General features: G+C 48.6%; 2 protein-coding genes and 1 long non-coding RNA gene across 5 annotated transcripts in view; 1 reads left to right on the plus strand and 2 right to left on the minus strand.

The window, feature by feature from the left end:
* Positions 1-2,514: 2,514 nt before the first annotated feature.
* Positions 2,515-11,290, minus strand: TMEM214 (transmembrane protein 214). Of its 2 annotated transcripts, none has more exons than XM_081263992.1 (17): positions 11,096-11,290; positions 10,078-10,277; positions 9,422-9,572; positions 9,029-9,235; positions 8,779-8,861; positions 8,276-8,381; positions 8,088-8,169; positions 7,694-7,795; positions 7,169-7,310; positions 6,639-6,730; positions 6,299-6,347; positions 6,008-6,121; positions 5,675-5,792; positions 4,647-4,743; positions 4,272-4,440; positions 3,990-4,141; positions 2,515-3,773 (listed from the first exon to the last, which is right to left on the minus strand). In XM_081263992.1, the coding sequence occupies exons 1-17, from the start codon at positions 11,238-11,240 to the stop codon at positions 3,647-3,649; spliced, it is 2,136 nt and encodes a 711-aa protein (XP_081120118.1). In that variant the 5' UTR covers positions 11,241-11,290; the 3' UTR covers positions 2,515-3,646. The 2 variants fall into 2 exon arrangements, with proteins under 2 accessions (XP_081120118.1, XP_081120119.1); XM_081263993.1 differs by having other exon boundaries at positions 9,029-9,163; positions 11,096-11,250.
* A 46-nt stretch (positions 11,291-11,336) lies between these two features.
* Positions 11,337-14,702, plus strand: LOC308632172. Its single transcript, XR_014018443.1, has 3 exons — positions 11,337-11,488; positions 13,004-13,081; positions 13,202-14,702. It is a non-coding gene; the product is annotated as an uncharacterized lncRNA (long non-coding RNA).
* Positions 14,703-18,845: 4,143 nt separating this feature from the next.
* MAPRE3 (microtubule associated protein RP/EB family member 3) overlaps positions 18,846-20,625 on the minus strand; it is a 53,653-nt gene continuing 51,873 nt past the window's right edge. For both annotated transcript variants that reach the window (XM_081264100.1, XM_081264099.1), the window contains exons 5-7: positions 20,321-20,475; positions 20,040-20,192; positions 18,846-19,767 (exon numbers count right to left, since the gene is read on the minus strand). In XM_081264100.1, coding sequence (XP_081120226.1) covers positions 19,699-19,767; positions 20,040-20,192; positions 20,321-20,475 — 377 coding nt within the window. In that variant the 3' untranslated portion in view covers positions 18,846-19,698. The remainder of the gene's footprint in view (positions 19,768-20,039; positions 20,193-20,320; positions 20,476-20,625) is intronic.

The following is a 20,625-nucleotide window of genomic DNA, read 5'->3' on the forward strand; positions in this document are numbered from 1 at the left end:
GGCAAATTTATGAGAAACTCAACTTAAGTGAAGAAACTTCCAGTTGACTTTTCCTTTTTTAGTGTGATTTCCTAATCCTATACAGATACAATTGCTTCAGGATGAGAGTTATGATTTCAATTCATCTAAATCTCAAGTCTGATGTTTGGGACCTGGAACCTAAATCTTATCTCTTTGGTGGGAGAGATTCTAACTGCAAATATTTGTAGCGATCAATGTCATGGCATTGTGGAAAGGCAGAATGCTACAGACCAAAAGACCAGAGGGTGCCAGTGGCTCTGGGAGAGGGGGAGGGAGGAACAGGTGAAGCCCAGGGGATTTCTAGATCAGTGAGGCTGGCATGTAAAGTGGAAGACACATATCATTAGGCATTAGCGTAACCTACTGACTGTACAAAACAAATAGTGAAACCCAGTAAAAGCTGTGTGCTTTGGGTGGTAACCATGAGGCAGTATAGATTAATCAATCAACACATGCAGGTACCACAATGGTGTGAGATGTTGGTGAGGAGGCAGTATGTGTGTGTGTGCGCGCATGTGTGCGCGTGCAGAGAAGGTGGGAGCCTATACTTTTGCTCATTTTTTAATAGTCTAAAGAAGTTAAGACTATTAAAAATTAGTAACTGGTGTGTGCTAACACAGTAAAAAATTACGCCAACACTCATCTAACACCACATTGGAAGTACATGCTTTTTACTAATAGGCAGAATATTCAAGATTCTATAAATATTCACCCATACCCTGGAAGCTGCCTCCAGATTCCTTTATATTTCCAAGTCTAGGGCAACAGAAACTGCCCAATATAAATGGAATACCATAGGGAAAAGCAGTCCCTTAATGCCCTCAAGCACCTTTGGGAACAGAACTGTGAAGCTTTGCTGAGGGCCATTGCCAAGTAGGAATGACGCATTGAAATTTCCTTGCCAGTGTACCCCATGTTAAATGGACTTGCCTTGGAATTTCGCTGTTGACATTGCATGTAAGGTGACCTTGCTCAAGGACCAGGGCGGATCCGGGTTTAGAGCTGATCAGGTTTGAGGAAGTATCCCCGTCCTTGGGTTTAGGGCATTCCCGGTTTAAGACAAGTTTAAGGCGTTCCCGGTTTAAGACAATATGGGTTTTAGGGAAGTTGGAGGTTGAAGATTATTGCTGCTGGAAATAGGGCGTTCCTGCTACCTGAGCTCCCTTGAGTTCTCGTGAGATTCAGAAAAAAAGTTTGGGAAAGAAGCCTCGTGGAGTAGGTGAATTGGGCGGCAGCAGAACTGGGATTTCCCCAGAACATGTGTAGAGGCCGGTGTGAGTTCGGGAATAAAGAATTGCTGTTTGAATCTACAAAGCTGTGAGTGGCTCGTGATCTTGTGCCCAGCCAAGACATTGGCAAAGCTTATGTAGTAAGAAGATGGATCACTTTAAGCATCCACTTAAATCAAAACCCCTTAGGAGTTATTAAAATGCTCAGAAGTCATCCAATCGCAAAAACATCTGTGTATTTGACAGTGGGGCATTTGAAATAGGGAACCATCCACTCTGGGGTGGGACAGCATTTTGAGAATGGACACATAATGCCTCAGGTGTGAGTCCAGCCATATATGTCTACAGTAAGTCTGGTGACCTACCAGCCTGTCCTATTCAGAAAACCGAAGCTATGGACTACATACACACACACACAGAAACATGGAAATTTGCTTTCAGACTTACAAAATAATAGGACAGTTTAGAAATGAGGTGTATTATTTTTAGGTCTACACAAGTGTTGGCAATCACTAGAGATAACGATACTCAAACTGCCCTACTGCCTACTAAGGTGTCAGTATCTGATTCAGAGAGGCTGTGGGGACTCCTACAATCTAAATTGATTAAAAAAATGTTGCCCTCAAGGGCTAGTTTCAGAAATGATATGAATCTTATAAGGTAAACCTAGTACATACGTTAGAAGCCAGCACAGCACTTGTAACATTGTGAGGTGCTAAATTCAAAGAACTCAGCCCAGGAGCTTTAGACTGGTTATCATGGTAGGGAATGCTATCTTGGAGTCTTGTGCTGTCGCTGACCCAGTCTCCCAGTCCAACTTACCTTTAATACAGCTAGTTATAAGCACTTCCTATTCTTAGGGAACCTGTTTGTGCCTAATTGAGGAAATGCCCAAGGTTCTGGGGCTCTTGAACAATCCAGCCCAGCAGGCCTACACCTTTGGTTGGCTCTTTGCTGGGTAATGTTTCTCTTCTCTGGGAAAAATGGTCATGGCTAACTGTCACTAGGTAAGCAAGGAATATGCCTCACATGGGTTGTTTGCTTCCCAAGAGAAGAGATAATTAAAGCATATAGTGCTATAGTCTTCATGACCTCACTTTGGGTCAAGCATCTGCACATTTGCTATAATCTCACTGAGGGAAAAGCAAGGGTATCTAAGCACCACAAGGTGCCAGGGAAGCAGAAATCATCCTGTAAAGTTAGAATGGCATCCCTAAGAACTGCTTAGATTTGAGACATTGAGGAAAGAAACCTGGGTAAGAACTGAACATGGGCCTGATTTTTATTTATGTCTCAGACAAAAACTAGAAAGGGACTTTGGTGATAAGTCCTGGGTTTGTCTCTTGGAGTCATTATCTTTCACTCACTTTCTCATAAAACATTCAAGCTATCCAGGCAAATCTTGGAATGTAAATCACAGTAACATGTCAGACAATATAGTTAGGGTAACAAGAGGAAGGGTATCTAGCTTTGTTGAACGATGGATGTAGACTTTCCCTGCCAGAAGCTCAAATAGAATCAATGGCTACAATCCTCAGGGCAGGGGACTACTATTTTGTTGTCCTCCCCATAACTATAATTTCTGTACAAGAACACAGAGAGGAAAGCTAGAAATCAAACCTGTGTCCTTTATTCCACCTAGTAGGCACACCTAGGAGCCATATGTAGACTCCTGTCTCAACAGGCTAATGGAAGGTTCCTGGGGCCCAAGGCATACAACTACCTGGGCTCTGCTTTCCAGATGGATAGTAGGGTGGGTAGTGGAGAAACTGAACTTTGAGGCAGAGCCCCCAGCACTGAAGTGGTATGGAGAGTTGATGTTGGGTAGGACTCTGATGGGAGCGGGTAGTGATGGACCTCAAAGGGCCTTCTGGATGTTCTGAGGTAAGATGCATTTCCACCAGGCCCCCAGATCCACTGTCAGCACATGCAGGCTGCAGGCAGAGGTGAAGCTGCTGTTGCCCATTGTGCTGCTCGATCAGTCTGGAAGCCCCTAGTCTTTTTCTGTTGTAACTAAGGTTGTGACTGATAATGAAAAGAGAGGCTGTGAAACTTGCTGAGAGTCTCATCTTTTTGGAGATGAATTTGGGGCTTTAGAAGTGAGATGGAGGGCAGTGGAGAGCAGGAGGCAAGAGAGTAGTATAGGTTACCAGCCCAAGGATGAAGGCCCGTTGCACAGCTCCCACGAAGCCCTGTGGGTCCTCCCATGGACTTGTGGGCAGATTGAGAGATCTCTGGCCCAGCCCCTACTAAAGATGGAGGAACTGGGCTAGAAGCAACTGGCTACTTTGCCTAGGAGACAGAACTCAGGCACCAAATTAAAAGAGTCACCTTCTACCCTCCAGCAGTCTCAGATGGCCTGCCCATGACAAAACCAGTGGTCAGGAAGGCAGGGCCTATTGCTGGGATATCATGGCAAGTCCCCAGTCCAAGAAAGCTACTGTGATGTCCTGTAGGCAGAGCCAGGTCCAGTGGACAGCCTCGTTGAGCTGTGTCCTCAGGCAGTCCCAGGTCACCTCACCTCTGGGAGAAAAGCAGAATATTTTAGGGACAGGGGTATGTGTGCATGCAGCTGTGTCAAATCACAGGGCTGTAGCTTAGACCCACAACCTTCATTCCAGAGTGGCCTGGGTGTGTAAGGGGCAGGGCAGCATGAGACTGAATAATGATGCCCTGTCCCCGGGGACAGAAAGTAGGCCCATTAGGAGGGCCTGCCCGAGCTCTGGGTGAAGGTCTTACCTGCACACCTCATGGCAGTACTCCTGGGCCCGGGAAAGGGCCTCAAGCAGCATATGCCAAATAGGCAGCAGCACACTCTGGTAGAGAAGCAGGAACAGCTCCCTCAGATAATGGAGCAGCTGGTGCAGGGTGTCAGGAAGCTGGATCTGTAGCTAAACAATGGGGAACGGTTGGGGTCAGGGCACCCAGGGCAATGCATCCTGGCCTAAGGATCCTATCCACATTGGGCTATCTCTTCCCAAGATCTCTTGGGAAGACCAGCCTGTCTCTTTTCGTGCTTACCCTCTGAGAGAGGCTGGTGAAGCTGTCACTGAACCAGGCAAGGTGGGAGGCACAGTGGGCAGAAAGGAAGCTGACTGTGGCATTGGTGTGGGCCCAGGCCTGTTGCAAACTGGGTTGTACCATGGTAAGTAGGTGGGAGCCACAGGCTGGCAATGTCTCCTCTAGCCAGCTGTGGAGAAGACAGAGGGGATGAGAGGGTTCTTAGCTCCTGCAGGCCAGTTCAGCTCCTCAAAAATTGCTAGGGAAAGGGAGGCCTTGAGAAAGGAAGACCACAGAACCTCCTGTTGATTGCTAATGCCCACATAGCCACCTGTACCACCCTGAACCCCAAACCTTCCCTCTTACACTCCTCTATCCTCCCTGGGAGCAGCTCACCTGTAGCCTTGCAGGCTGAAGGAGTAAAGTCTGGCATATACTTGCTGGCCAGCAGGCAAGAAACCAGATGACTGAAGCAACCTGCCAGTGAGGGAGGCTGAGAAAAGGAGGCCCTGATGAGCTGGGAGTTGAGAGGGGCAGGGACTTGGATGATAGACACTAAAGTCCCTGGGCAGGCAAAGTAAGGTGGGGCAGTGGGGCAGAACTTTGTGTGCTCAAGGGTTGAAAAGCTGACTTCAGTTAGTCTGGAGAAGGCTTGGAGGGAGGCATGTGAGCCTAGGGGGCTGAATCTTCTCTTGGGTCAGGTGAACAGGAGGAACAGGCATAAGGTTGAGTCCTAGACTTGGGTGTCAGGAAGCCTCAGGTCTGAGCATTTGCCCTTCTATTTACTAGCTGTGATTATTTATTTATTTATTTATTTATTTATTTTAGGCAGTATTGGGGATTGAACCCAGAGGTGCTCTATCACTGGACTATTCCCCACCCCTTATTTTTTATATTGAGATAGGGTCTTGTTAAGTTGCTGAGGCTGGCCTTAAACTTGAGATCCTCCTGCCTCAGCCTCCCAAGTCACTGGGATTACAAGCATGTGCTAATATGCCCAGCTTGCCCATTTTTTTATTTTTTGAGACAGGGTCTTGCTAAGTTGCTTGGGCTGGCCTCAAACTTGCAATCTCCTTGCCTCGGCCTTACAAGTAATTATTAGCACAGGTGTGTGCCACTGTGTGCTAGCTATGATATTAAGCTAATAGTTAAATATTTCTGAGCCTCAATTTCCTCAGGAATCAAAAGGAGGTTAATACTTAAGTCAAAGGGTGTCATGAATATACAATTATTTCTATACTACAAGCACCAGTGCACTCTGAAGTGGTAATGTCACATTTTTAGACAGAAAACAGAAAATTCAGTTGAAAAATGTTCATTTGGTGGCATTGAGAATACATTAGGCCAAATGTAGGTACTGGGGTGCTACACCTAGCTCTGTGCCCACCATCTTCTCTCTTTCTCGATTGCAAATCACCGCTTACCATGAAAAGAGTTGTGTGACCGGATGTCATGACACAGGAAACCTATGGCAAAGACCAGCAGCAATAGCAATAGCCGGGTCCAGGGTGGCCAAGGGCCCCGTGCCTGTTGCAACAAGCCCTGGTAGAAGACGGGGAAGAAACAGTGGTCAGAAGGGAGAGTCTGGTCCTTGCCTCTAGGCAGGCCTCTTCAAGGAGGAAGGCCTGCACATTAGCCCCAAGTCAGAGGTGAGGTGGGGGCAAGACACTTGGGGCAGGGGTATGATTCAGGCCCAACCAGGAGAATACTGAGAGATGTAGGACCATTAGTTGGTTGGAGAAGCTGAGTGCTAGCACCTTGCAGGCCACATCACAGGTGACAACATGCTGGTTGTTACTGCTGCCCTTCTTTAGTAGCTCCTGGTTGGTAAGCTTGAAGGACTGAATGGTTTCTTGCAGAGGCTTCTGTACCTTTAAGACAACAAAAGCTGGATTGAGAACATGAGATCTAGCCCATTAGCGAATCCTGAGCCTCCACCCTGTTTCACTTTTCATGCCAAGAACATAGGGAAAGGAAGACAGTGGCTGAAGGGCACGAACTCAGAACCCAGGTGAGGCCCAGCCTGCTATATCCTCTTAGCTCCTTACCTTCTTGGGAATCCGCTCCCAGGACTTGAGCAAGTGCTCCAACAGCAGGCTGTGGGGAAAGCACACACCCTTGTATTTAGGTGGCTGCTCAGCCTTCCCACCTTCTTATAACCCCCTGTGGCCCTGGCTCCTTCAGGATGAAAGACCTTCCACCCCCTATCCACAGAGAAGCAGCTCCCTAGAGCCACTCCAACAAAACTCCTACTGAAGCTGGGTGGTATGAGCTAACAGAACAAAGACCAATGTTCCCCCTACTTCTAGGATAAGGACGGGCCAGTCACAGGCTGGGGAGCATGAACTGGGAGGCTTCTCTGTGGATCAGAGCCCTACCCCCACCTGCCTGGATTGTGACAGGTGTTTGATGTACAGCTGCCTCCAGATGCTGGTGCTGAGGGGGTCCACTGTCAGGCACTGGGTCAGGCTGCCCAGGAGCTGCAGAAGAGGACACAAGAGAGATTGCTGAGGGTTGGGGCTGATAGAGAGGGAAAACACCCAGAGGCCACCTGGGCAGCACATCCACCCCACAGGTGTAGAAATACGATCAAGATTCCTGTAAGCTCTGAGAGACGCTATCGGGGGGAAGAGGAGCTCCTGAGCTAGAGACTGAACTCAAAGATCGCTCATTTCTAAGGCACAGGACACCAAAGATGTCCCAGGCCTGAATATGCTACCCTTTAACAATTGTGCTCCTAAAGGCAGGTGTGAGGGAGTAGACAGGTGGCTGTGGGAGTGAACTAAGGAAATACTGGGATACAGGCTGTGGGAGTGAACTAAGGAAATACTGGGATACAGGAAGACAGGACCTTTGTCAGCAGACAGAGCTACCAGAGCTGAACTGGGCAAGTGACAAGCCTGATGCCAGTTCCTCACCTCTTTCTTCATCCCAGACGGACAGTTAGGGGTGGCTCTGGACAGGAAGGAAGGGAAGTAGGTGTGCAGGGTAGATTCCGGCTTTGCTCCAAATGCCAGCACCTTCAGTCGGGGGTAGAGCTTACATAGCTGTTCCTGCAGGCTGCAGAGGGGTGGGAGGAGATCCAGGCACAGCTGTAAAAGGAGCTATGCCACTGAGCCTTTTGCCTGCCTCACAGCCCACGCCCTGGCTGAGAGGAGAGTCATTAAAGACCTTGTGATGACTCTGAATATTTTAAATCAGGACTCCTTGGAAAATCTGTTGAAAGACACAGGCCCTCTCCTTATGGAAATATCCACGTGCTAATCACACGCAAGGGTTACATAACTTGGGGGATTCACTGATTCCTTGAAATCCACCCTTGAATTTCTAGGCTGTGAACCTCAGATCTTGGGCAGCTGGGGGAGAAGGAATGGAAATATAGTGCCTGGGCCTGACCTTGAACTAGGATCCCTTCACAGCAGGGCTGAGCAGGGCAGACCTACCTGGGTGACAGGGAGTTGTTGGGCATATAGGCAAAGTCCAAAAGTGGGAAGAAGTCCTTGGGGCCAATCATGCCAAAGCCCTTGGTGAGGTTGGGATGCATCCTTGAGGGCAGAGGGAGGAAGAAATAGGCTTGTTGGAGACCACTACTCAGGCCAGCTGTTTGGCCACGACCCTAGTTAGGACAATATACAGGAAAAAGGGCATAAACACTACCCCTCCCCCAGCCCTTAATGGTTCCCTCCCTTTCCTTCCTCACCATCACATTTGGAGGTGGGAGGAGCTGTCCTGATTTTCCTCGCATCTATGGAGACCAGGATCACAGCATCCCATTTTGCCGAAACAGCATCCTGTGGACACCCTGGGCCTTCCCCTTGCTGTCCCCCCATTACTCACAGGAGCAGCCGATCCAGGTATGCGATGGCAAAGGGAGACAGAGACTTGATGCCCAGCACAGGCAGCATGATCCCCAGCCACACTACAGAGACAAAGGTCAGGGAGAAGGCTTCAGCCTGTCCACAGGGCACACCAAGGGGAGTGCCTGGGCTCCAAGACCTTCCCTTTCTTCCTCACTTCCTTGTTACCTTTCAGTCCCTCGGTGAGGTTGGCAAAACCTGCTTGTCCTAGGGCCCACATGATGGTCAGGCACTTTGCTGGCCGGTTCTGGTGGGACCTCAGCAGTTCCAGGAACTGAGAAGGGATGGGGGGTTGGGACAAGAGAGATCACCAGGGCAGGGGAGAGTAAGGTGGGAAGACAGATGTCAACTGGGAGAAAAGGAGTCAGCCAAGTGACAGTGGAGCACTATAGCAGTGTGGTGTACTGATTCCAGCATGGGCTTCACCCATACTTTGCACTTTCTGGTTGGCTAGACCTAGGAAAGCTGCAGAACCCTCTGTGCCAAATCTTCCCACTGTCAGGAAGGGTTTAATAGTGCATTCTCTTGCATATCACAGAGAGCTCACAGAATCATGCACCATTCCTGGTGTTATAGGGTCTCCCTCTATCTCACTACATAGTCCAACAATTAGATTCTGAATAGCCTCCCCAGTCCTGGCCCTGGTGACCCCAACACCATCCAAAGCTTACCTTGCTCAGATTCATGGTGGCAATCTTGGGCTTGTCTTGTAGAATGGCCTGGATGCAGATGCGGTAACCATGTAATGACTCCCCTGGAGAGACACACGTTTAAAACTGTTATACTACTTAAAAGTTTCCCAAACCTGAAATCTCCCCTTCTGAGAGCTGTAAACCCAGAAGCTGGGCCCACTGAGTCTTAATCTCCTCCCTTTCCAAAAAGTGTCAAAATCGGCACATTTCTCTGCTGGGCCCCTCTCACCTGATGTCTTATCGAGTTCCTGCAACATGGTGAACAGACAATGGTCAAAAAAGAGGTCCAGAGACCCTGATGCCTTTGCCAGGAGCCCTCGGATGATCCCGCGCAGCTCTCGGCTCACCAGGCTGTAGGGATAATCTGGGGCCCGTTGGCCTCTATGTGAGTACTGGGACCAAATGCCCTGCCAGTCTGAGAATGCTGGTGCTCTCCCTAGAGAACAGTGAGTGGGGGCAGAGGTCCCTGAGGCTGGTGTTCCTCCCTCTCCCAAGGAAGCCCACACACTTGCACAACCAAGTATGAATCAGGATGGTGGGGGCACTGAGCTCTGTTATGAACAAATAGCCTTTCTAGAATTTTCTTGATTTTGTCTGAGCTAAGGATGTTGGGAAGACTAACCATGAGTATGCTGGCTGAGTGTGGGTTCACTCTGAGGAGCCTGGAGCTTGTAGTTGAGGTAGCTGGCCAGGTCCTTCAACCATACAGAGGGGTTTCCAACGAACACACTCTGGCTCTTGTCCAGTTCCTTCTGCAGAGCTGCCACATCCAGCTGCCAAAGATAAACGCCTCCATGGTGAGTTGGGAGTGAGTGGAAGGAAAAAAGGGTGGTGGTGGGGGGAATGGACAAATGATGTGGTAGTAGGAAGCAATAAGGTTTCTGTTTTTAGCATAAGTATGTAGAATGCCATCATTATGTTACATGCACAAAAAGTGTGGACGAGGACAGCTGAGGATGCTGATCTCATGGCCCTGTGCTCTTAAGCCATAAAGAGGAAAAAAACAAGGACAAGATGGAAAGTGTAAGATTACTGCTTCCGTGGGAGAGGGAACCAGAATCAGCTTCTCTATCCCCTCCCTGGTACACCCTACAGATTTCCCATTTCCCTTCCATTCTTGAGTGCAAATATTCCATCTCCTTGGGGTTTTCATCTTTTCCTGAACTCCTCCTAATCAATAGAATCCCAAATCCCACAGGTCCCTAAACTGCCTGTCCCCATCTTCTCTGCTCTTCAAGCCCCTGAATCTTTCTACACCTCATGTCTAGGGATACTCACAGCTCTCATGGCCTCCTCTAGGCTGCGGAAGCGGCCCTGCTTCTGATTTTGGTTGGTGACAGTTGCCACCTTCTTCGGCTGCTTCTTGTTGGCAGGTTTCTTAGGATCCACAGCAGGGGGTGGAACCTGTTCCTTATTTTGCCTCTTCATGATTTTCTCAAAGCCCCGTTCATAAAGGGTGCTTGTGGTCTGGATTGGAGCTGGGGTGAAAACAGGCAGAGAAAGAGGGCCACACTTAAGTCCCTAAGACCTCACAGGAACGTGGTCTCCTCCACCATACCAGCACCTAATTCATCTGCAAGGAGGAGGTTTCCTCAACTCCTTTTGCAGGTTGCTTAGGAGCAGGGCAGGGAGCCCTCCTGGTGGCTGCTTTTGGTCATCACAACGCCAGTCCAGGGCTCTTGAACAGAGGCCAGGCAGTTCTTCATTAGACAAATTAGAGTGTATGGGAACTGGTAGAGGCGTGGATACAGAGGACTGGCCTCTTTGGTGCGTGTTACTAGAGCTCAGGTTTTTTCCTTCTTGGTTCTGAGGTGACAAGTCTATAATCAACAAGTGACAAGTGTTCTCCACCCCTCGGATGCACTCCTGGTGCGTGCTGTGTGGCGGGTCATTTCTTTCACTAGTGGGCCTCCCGACGGTCCCTCCTGGACCTGCTGGTTACTTAAGGGGTGAGGGAGCACAGTGCAGGATCCAGGATGCCTCCGCGGGCAGAGGCCAGCGAAGGCCAGAGCAGCTGGGAGTGTTGTGTGCAGACACCTGAGGGGCTGAAGACTGAAACCCAGTGCCCCTCGACACGGGAACCTGGGCCAGCTGTCGACTCCGCTGGGCCTCAGTTTTCCCATCTGTGCAGTGAAGACAGCCACCTCCCCTTGAGCCATCTGGCAGGGTGGCCTCGGGGGTCAGCCCGCGGGCTCCGGTTCCGAGAGCCCGCTAGAGTTTGGTGCCTGGGCTCAGGGAGCTGCCCCTGCGCCCCTGCCTGGTAGGCCGGGGGCGGTGGCGGCGGGCAGGTACTCACGGGTCAGGTCGTATTTCCACACTCCGTTCGCTTCCCCGAGCGCCCGGCGGTCCCCGCCGCCGCCTCGACCACCGCCGCCGGCCGTCGGCCGCCGGCCCTTCTTCACCACCTCCCAGCGCCCCCCGCCTGCCGCCCTGGCCGCCATGGCTCCGGCCCTCCGCCTGACCACCTCCCGGCTTTCCGGCCGGCGCGGGCGCGCGCGGTGCCACGTCTGCCGCCGCCGGCGCCGCGAGGCAGCCTGGGACTCGTAGTCCCCGCCGCCGTGCCGCACCCCGGCCCTGCGCCGGACGCTCGTCTCCCGGGACACCTGGGGCGTGGAGGGCCACCTGCGCTGGCTGAGCTGGAAACGGACTCTTCATTTTTCTTGATTTTTCTAGTGGCGCTCGAAGGATGGTATGGAAATATTTCTCACCTGGGGAGAGTTTGAAAATTAAATGCTTTTTTTTTCATTCTAGCATTCCTGTGCTAGCGATTAACTGTGGGTTTAATGGGCAAAGTCTGCGGAAGAACAAAGGAGAGCGTGGGCTGGAGGGAGGGGCCGAGTGTGGGGAGGGGGCCCCAGGGGGAGGGGGCTGGAAAACTGTGGTGGAAATCCCGCCTTTGCTGGGCTCTGGGAAACTGGGTTAGCTAGTGCCAGGGTTCCCCTTCTAGGAAATGAGAACGAGCAGGCTCTCGCTTCCATCACCAGAGCCCATTCCAGGTTACAGATGTGGCAGGAAAGGGAGGACCAGGAGAAATAAAAATGTGCTCATCTTGTGTACACCTGTGTTTGAAGATGAGATGCATACCTGCCATGCTGAGGTGGAGTATATATTCTATGATAGACTATACCTTTCAACAGGATACACAACTGAGGGACTGATGAACTCCTTAGGAAGGAGACGGCACTTGAGATGAGTCCTGAGGAATGGGAGAATTTTCAGGGTTGGGGATCAGGGTAGGTGGAGAGAACACTCCAATTGTGTGAGTCCTTTGTTAATTGGTTTGAGACAGGATCTCACTTTGTTCAAAGCTGACCTTAAACTCCTAGCCTGAAGTGATTCTCCTGCCTCAGCCTTCCGTGTAACTAGGACTATAAGCACCCAGGTGTGCACCACGGTACCAGGCTAAGTCACTTTATTTATTTTTTAATTTGTTCTAACTAGTTATACATGACAGTAGAATGTATTTTGGCAATTGTACACAAATGGAGTACAATTTCTCCTTCCTCTGGCTGTACATGGTGCAGAGTCACACTGGTAGTGTAATCATACATGTATATAGGGTGATGTCTGTCTCATTCCACCATCCTTCTCATCCCTGCACCCCCTTCCCTCACTGTCACTCCCCTCTACACAATCCAAAATTCCTTCACTCTTCCCCACTCACCCCCACACACCTGATAAGCATCTGCTTATCAGAGAAAACATTTGGCCTTTGGTTTTTTGGGTTTGGCTTATTTCGCTTAGCATGGTATTCTCCAGCTCCATCCATTTACCTGCAAATGTCATAATTTCATTCTTCTTTAAAGCTGAGTAATATTCCATTGTGTATATGTAACACATTTTCTTTATCCATTCATCTATTGAAGGGCATCTAGGTTGGTTCCATAGTTCTAGTTATTGTGAATTGAGCTACTATAAACATTGATGTGGCTATAGTATGCTGATTTTAAGTTCTCTGTATAAACCAAGGAGTGGGATAACTGGGTCAAATGGTGATTCCATTCCATTCATACTGCTTTCCATAGTGGTTGTATCAATTTGCCATTAAGTCAGTTAATTTAAGCAAAGGCATAGAGGGTGGGAAGCTAGAAGAAAATTCAGTGTGACAATGCTTAATGGGACTTTGGAAGTGATGAGGTTGGAAAGAGATTTGAAGCCATTATGCCAAGGGCCTTCCCTGCTGAATCTGGACTTTATCCTTCAGGTCCTGGGAATCCAGTGGGAAGGTGGCATGCTCTACTGTTTTGGAAAGCAAATGTGGCTGTGTGGAGGGGAAAAGCAGGTGGGAAATGCCCAGCTCTTGAACTTCCTCCCCTGGTTTTGCCTCAAGGGGCTCTGACTTGAAATGCTTTTGTCAAGGAACACAATTGGGCTGACCATTATTAATCAATTTGTTTTTCAGATCAGTGGTTTACCTCTACTTAAAAGACAACAGTAATGATGCCCCCTCTTTGTTCAATTCCTTCAGTGAGAAAGAATATCAATGGTCAATCTTATTCAGACACAGGAACCACACCTGGAGGCTAACCATAGACATATTCGTGAGCACTGGCATGGCCTATTTCCAATGTAGAAGACCTTGAGGCTCTTTGTGGGAACACTTCCAGCCAACTCCTTTGTCCCAGATGTGGAAAACTCAAGGTGGGGTGAACCCAGATGGAAGTTATATGAAGGAAGGTGGGGGTGAACTTGGATAGAAAGGAGGACTATAGCCTTAATACTTTACAATGCATGGTGTTTAACATACATGTTGCTCGATGCTCTGCCCAGAACTATATATAAACTCCTAAGCTGGCACATTAAAATGGATTTTTCTGCTATCAGGCCCTCTTCTGCATCGTGGGAGTCCTAGCTCTTCTTGCTTAAATAAATCTTGCTCCATTTACTCTTCCTTTTGGTGATTGCGTGTGGATTTTATTCTTTTTTTGTGTGTGGGGGTACTGCAGACTAAACTCAGGGGCACCTGACCACTGAGCCACATCCCCAGCCTTGTTTTTTATTTTATTTAGAGACAGGGTCTCACTGAGTTGCTTAGCACCTCGCTCTTGCTGGGGTTGGCTTTGAACTCTCGATTCTCCTGTCAGCCTCCTGAACTGTTGGAATTATAGGCAAGTGCCCCTGTGCCTGCATTGGAGTTTATTCATGAAAATTTGTGAGACAGGAACCTAGAGGAATATTTTTTTGTGTGTATGTCTTGCTGGAGATTGAACCCAGGGCCTTGTGCATGCAAGACAAGCACTCTACCAACTGAGCTATATCCCCAGCACCTGCAGAGGAAATTGGTGAAGCGGGAAATCTAGTCTCATCTCAAAACTCCGGTTTCAACAGAAGAGGCCCTATTTGGGGAAGAGAAGCAGAACTGGTTTTCTTTAGATGCAAAGGAGGGGCTGCTCCATGGCAGAAACCTAAGGGTAGGGGAGGGATTTTTTTTTTTTTTTCTATCGCTCATCAAAATGTCTGGCAGGTTATCTGTTGGAACATGGCACTTAGGGAATAGAATCCATGCCTTTACTTATCCTGCAACATTTCCTTCTGGGTCAGGCTCTGTGCTAGGTGTGGAGCTGTGTGATACACCTCCTGTGCTCATGAGGAACTTGAAGCCTGTATGGGAGACTAATGTATGAACAGAAAATTACATTTACTATCTTAAGTGTTCCAGAGGAAAGACACCTTGGTGTGGGGTAGTGGGAGGACCTGGGGAAGCAGTGGCTTTACATCCCTGAGCTCTAGATGTTTGAAGGGCAGCCTCAGACATTACTACGAGGTGAGCTTGTAGATAGGTCCCGCATGAGGTTTCAATGTCCAGAAGATGTTATGCTAAAGAGGTTAGGTGGTGTTCAGTGTAGGGACAAGAAGAATGAGGTCACTGAGCATCGTTTGCCTGTCACAGTGGTCCATTTTACCTTTTGAATATAGCCCCTGCTACTTATTTTAAAAGGAACATGTTTTCTTTTCTTCCTTTCTCTCTCTCCCTCCATAACCTGGGGATGGGGAACAAGATTACCTTGAGTTATCTGTTCTCCAGAAGAACTAGGAGTGACTATTTCCCAAATTAACAAGTGAATTTCAGCACACTATCAGGGTGCACCTAGGACCCCTTGCCAGGGCACACCTGGATGTAGCCTTGAAAGAGCTTCTTTCTTTCTTTCTTTTTAAAGATCTGAAACTTTATTTATTTATTTATTTGCATTACAATTGTTAATATACCTTTATACAATAATTTATCATATCTCTGATTATATATAAGGTATGTTGACACCAAATTCACATCTTCATACATGTATTTTGTATAATGATGAGGGTCTCCTTTCACCATCCATGCTATTCCTCTTTTCCCTCCCTTTCCCTCCCACCCCTATTCCCTATCTGGAGGCAATCTTCCTCCTTTGCTCTCCCTCCCAACCCCATTTTGAGTCACCCCCCTTATATCAGAGAAGACATTTGGCATTTTTTTTCTTTTGGGATTTGCTAACTTCACTTAGCATATCTTCTCTAATGCCATCCATTTCCCTGCAAATGCCATGATCTTATTCTTTTTTATTGCTGAGTAATATTCCATTGTGTATAAATGCCACATTTTTTTTATCCATTCATCCACTGAAGGATATCTAGGTTGGCTCCACAGTTTAGCTATTGTGACTTTGCTGCTATAAACATTGATATGGTTGTGTCCCTGTAATATTCTGTTTTTAGCTCCTTTGGGTATAGTCCGAGAAGAGGAATAGCTAGGTCAAATGGTGGTTCCATTCCCAGTTTTCCAAGGAATCTCCATACTGCTTTCCAAATTGACCACATCAATTTGCAGTCCCATCAGCAGTGTATGAGTGTACCTTTTTCCCCACATCCTTGCCAGCACTTTTTGTTTGTCTTCATAATGGCTGCCACTCTTACTGGAGTGAGATGGTATCTTAGAGTAGTTTTAATTTGCATTTCTCTGATTGCTAGAAATGCTGAGCATTTTTTTTTGTATATTTGTTGATTGATTGTATATCCTCTTCTGAGAGGTGTCTGTTCAGGTCCTTGGCCCATTTATTGATTGGATTATTTGTTTTTTTGGTGCTTATCTTGTTCAGCTCTTTATATACCCTAGAGATTAGAGCTCTATCTGATGTGTAAGGGGTAAAAAATTGTTCCCAGGATGTAGGCTCCCTATTCACCTCACATATTATTTTTTTTGCTGAGAAAAAACTTTTTAGTTTGAATCCATCCCATTTGTTGATTTTTGGTTTTAATTCTTGGAAGAGCTTCTTTAAAAGCTCTCTGTTTTCCCTGCTGGCAGAACCACAGCCACTGGGACTGGAGTCTCCCCATGTTTCTTCTTTGCTAGCAAAGCAATAAACCTTCCTTTTCCTTTTACTCAAAATCATGTCCTCATTATTAAGTTGGCATGAATTGGCATTGGGAACAAGGATCAGGCTTTCAGTAACATGCCCATTGCATTAGTTTCTCCTTACTTCTGTAACTGTCACAAAGCTAGTGCTTAAAACAACACAAATTTATCATTTTAGGATTCTGGAGGACAGAAGTCTGGGTCAAATTTCCTTTGACTAAAGTGGAAGTTGTAACAGTGGTCCTCTTTATGTTTTAAATATAGCCCTTGCTGCTCTGACACTGCAACTTTTTTTTTTTTTTTTTGAACTGGGGATTAAACTCAGGGGTACTCGACTGCTGAGCCATATCCCAGTCCTTTTTTTGTGTTTTATTTAGAGACAGGGTCTCACTGAGTTGCTTAGCCCCTTGCCATTCTGAGGCTGGCTTTGAACTCTCAATCCTCTTGCCTCAGCCTCCTGAGCCCCTGGGATTATAGGCATGCACCACCACACCTGGTTTGCAATTTATTTTTAAAATGGATGTGTTTCTTTCTCTTCCTCTCTCCCTGCTCCTCTCTAATCTTAGGGGAGACAGGATTGCCTTTTTTCCCCATCCTAAGCAGATTTATCTCTCCTTGAGTGCACATCTACCATGGGAATGAAGTAATCCAGACTTTGAGGAAGGTACCAGAAGATCTTAGAAATGACTGTCCCCCAAATTAACAAGTGAATTACAATTCCAGACAGAGAACACATGGAACGTAACCTTTCAATCACCTCTTTAAAAGTCCCCTGTTCCTGTTGATGGGCAGAATCACAGCCTCTGGGATAGAAGTCCCCTGTGTTTCTCCTTTGTAGAAAAGCAATAAACTTTCTTTTTTCCTTTTTCTCAAAACTGTGTCCTCGTTATTGGATTGGCATTGGGGATTAGAAAGGAGCTTTCAGCAACAAGACGACTGTAGGGGTGTGTTCTTGGAGGCGCCAGGGTAGAAGGCAGTTCTGCTTTCCCAGATGTTCCAGGCTGCCTTCACTCATGGCCCCTTCAATCTTCAAAGCCAGCAAGAGTTGGTTGACTTTCACATGATATCATTCTGACCTTTTCTACCTTCCTTTTCTACCCTTATGACACTTTTGATTATATTGGGCCCCCTGGGTAATCCAGGAATCTCTATACTAAGGTTGTTCAGTTGTTCATAGTCTCAAATCCATCTGTAATCTTAATCACCTTTGCCATGTAATCTTGAATATCCGCACGCCCTGGGGATTATGATGTGGGCATCTTGCTGTCTATCACATACATTCACTTTATGATCAGGGTGATCTTGGCCTGAAGATGAACATTGGATAGTGAAGAATGACCCTACCTTTTTATAGCATCTACTAGAATAATGGAGGGAAAGCCTTTTAATATTAGGGAAGGGGATTAAGCATCATCAAGACAAATAAAAGCAAGCAAGGAACTTGTTGGAGAAGAAAAAGAACAAATCCAGAATTATCTATGTATGTGGGAATGGGAGTCAGAAGGTAAAGGAATGAAGAATGAACAGATGGGAATGGCTTATTTACGGCTCTACTGGGATCATTAGAGGAAAGACAGTGGTCTGGGAGGAGGGGCTTGGGGCAGAGCACTGAAGAGACTGCCCAACTACATTTTGGTCATGGGCATACTAACGATGTCGAGGAGATATCTGCCAGGGCTGACCTGAAACTGGAGGAGCTTCTGGCCCACCTCTGTGGCTCTGAGGATGAGCACTGTGCCATGAGTCAAGAGTTCTGAATTGTAGTCTGTTTCTACTACCTCTTTCAAGTTGTGTCACCTGTGGGCCTCAGACCTCAGAGCTGGTTTGGGTAACTCCAAGGTGCTCACATTGACATCAGCACCGTTGGTCCCTGTTGGTTTCCAGGCCCTTGGCTGTGATGGCCCTGGGCTGGGCATACCCTGGGGCCATGTGGATGCTGTGACAGTGTCCTGACTCCCTCTTCCCATTACTGCTTGTTTCTGTAAAGGAACCACTGGGACATTGCTGTCTTCCTAGGTTTTAGTGCTCAAGACTAAAACTGCTTATTCTCTATACCCTTCTAGCTCTGTCACATGAGTCCCTGTCCTCAGCTGCATCACTGTTGTGAGGTGTGTGACCTTTGACAGGTGCAGGGGGCTCATATGCAATCCAATTTTGCCCAAAGGAGACTGGAACAAAGCACCTCTTGACCAGCTCCCCACCACTTGATGGGGCTGCCATCAGCCATGGCTCCAGACTTTGTTCCTCCTCAGGGAAAAGGGCTTGGGCCCCCATGTCTTCCCTTAGAAGTCTGTCACCAGTATTGAGAGTTGGGCCTAGGTCACAGCCCAGTGCCAGTGGTGGTTTCTTTTTCTTCTTCTTCTTTTTTTTTTTTTTTTTGGTGGGGGGAGGGTACCAGGGATTGAATTCAGGTGCACTCAACCAATGAGCCACATCCCCAACCGTATTTTGTATTTTATTTAGAGACAGGGTCTCACTGAATTGCGTAGTGCTTTGCTGTTGCTGAGGATGGCTTTGAACTTGCAATCCTCCTGCCTCAGCCTCCCCAGTTGCTGGAATTTCAGGTGTGCTCCACCACACCAGGCTGCCAGTGGTGGCTTCTGATGGCAGTGAAGCTATGCTGCATGATCGTCACTTCTAGAGAGGAGGGGTAGCTGGAAGGTGACAAGCCCTGAGACCCAGGCTGTGGCTGAGTTGAAGGAGACATGGGACAGACTTTTTACCACACAAGTTTATTTAAATAAAAGTGAACACATATGCAGGCTGGTGCCCGAGGGGCAGGGGAAGGGAGGCTGGCGGGTGGGAGGCAGACGTACAGTGAGGGCCAGGCAGAGTCTGTGTGGTGTGAACTAGGCTGCAGGAGGGAGTAGCTGAGGGCCTTGGGGCAGTACTGGGCTTTGGTGCTGGGACAGAGGTCTTGGGTGAGTGAGCCCAGTGCCAGGAAGTCACTGCTGTCCCTCGCATGCTCCCCTCCCTCTCCCTGACCCCTGGGGCCACAGCACTGCCTCCTCAGTCCCCTCCTTCTCCTCACATCAGCCTTCCCCCTCAACTATTGGGAAGTCAAAAGACAAAATAAATAAGAATCAGTGAGTCCTGCCCCGGACTGGGCCAAGGGGAAGGGGAGCCAAGCCAGGCATGCTGCCCCCAGCCCCGCTGTCAGCCCTGGAAAAGAACAGGTAAAGTGCAAGGACAATCCAGTAAGTAAAAATATACCAATGACTTTGTCAAATATACAGCTGCTGGCTGTTGGGGGAGCAGGTGGCTGGCTGGGTGGGTGGCGGCAGCACCCTGGGAAGTGTTGGCCAACACAGCATAGAGACAACGGAAATAAATAGGGGTGGGGAGTGGGCAGGGGTCCTGCTCCCTGGGCCAGTGCCACTGGGGACCAGGACAGGCCTCTGCCTGCTCACCTGCCCCATCCCCCAATCCCCCTCGCCGGGCTCCCCAATGCTGCGGCACTGACACAAAGCACCCGGCCGGCTGACTGGCTGGAGGGAAAGAATTATAATGTGGGGGTGGGCATGGGGGGAGGCACGGAGCCCTGCAGTCAGCCAGGGCTGGAGCCGCCCTCAGTACTCGTCCTGGTCTTCTTGTTGGTGTTCTTCAATCTCATCATCCTCAGGGGGTGCAAATCCTTCCTGGAGAGGGTAAGGAAGAGGGCTAGTGATCCAGGCAGGTCAGGCTGAGGTGTCAGGTTTGATATGGTGGCGTAGGAGATGGGGCAGAGCACCCAGAAGCCCCGAATTATAGTCCTGCTTTTCCTGCTACTGGCTGTATGCGACTCTGGGCTAGTGACTTCATCTCTCTCCTTATTAGTAAATGTTCTCCAACGTCCCTTCTGGTTCTACCATGCTTCTGGTCTTAGGGTGGCCCACAGGCCTGGGCCAGTAGTAGGCGAAAGAGCACTCACCTCAGTGGCATACAGAATGCCAATGATGCCTGAAATGACAGGGCTGTTTTCACTCTCGTGTTCCTGGCAGATGAGCTCGATGTCACGCAGTTTGCTGAAGTAGAAGTCTCGCTCCTTTTCCAGCCCGTCCACTGTCAACTTCAAGTCCAGGAGCTGCTCAGGTGGAAGGTGGTGTTCAAGCTAGAGTCCCTGCCCTGCCCACCCCCTCTTGACCTTCTGATGCCCAATGTCTTGTCCTTTGTACCAGGGCTATCTCAGCTACCCTTTCCCATACCACTTACCTGTTGGTTGAGTTCAAGAATTTGGGCATCAGTCTCATGGCCACCATTTCGGGCTGATGGGGGATTCTTCCGGAGGATGCAGGGTGGGGCCACATTGCTCAGTCGACCAGAGGTCTGCATGTTCTTGGGGCCTGTGGGGGATGTCCTCTGTGGAACTGCCCAGAGGAAAAGAGTCAGATGTAGCCACAGGAGCCCATAGTTCACGTGGCACAAGACAGCGAGATGTGAGGACTGCGGGGGCAGACCCATGCGACAGGCAGACACACCCCACTCAGGAAGGGCATCTACATCTAGGCTTCGAGCCT

Source organism: Spermophilus citellus, assembly GCF_964194105.1.
Source record: "Spermophilus citellus genome assembly, chromosome: 13".
In the NCBI taxonomy this organism is placed as follows: Eukaryota; Metazoa; Chordata; class Mammalia; order Rodentia; family Sciuridae; genus Spermophilus; species Spermophilus citellus.

Bases quoted from the DNA above. Each gene is read 5' to 3' on its own strand.
- TMEM214 (XM_081263992.1), bottom strand. From the start codon at position 11,240: ATGGCGGCCAGGGCGGCAGGCGGGGGGCGCTGGGAGGTGGTGAAGAAG. The intron at 8,382-8,778 runs GTAAGCTTTGGA...ATCCCTTCTCAG, and splicing joins CCACCATGAATCTGAGCAAG to TTCCTGGAACTGCTGAGGTC. The intron at 3,774-3,989 runs GTAAGACCTTCA...CTTTTCTCCCAG, and splicing joins TACTGCCATGAGGTGTGCAG to AGGTGAGGTGACCTGGGACT.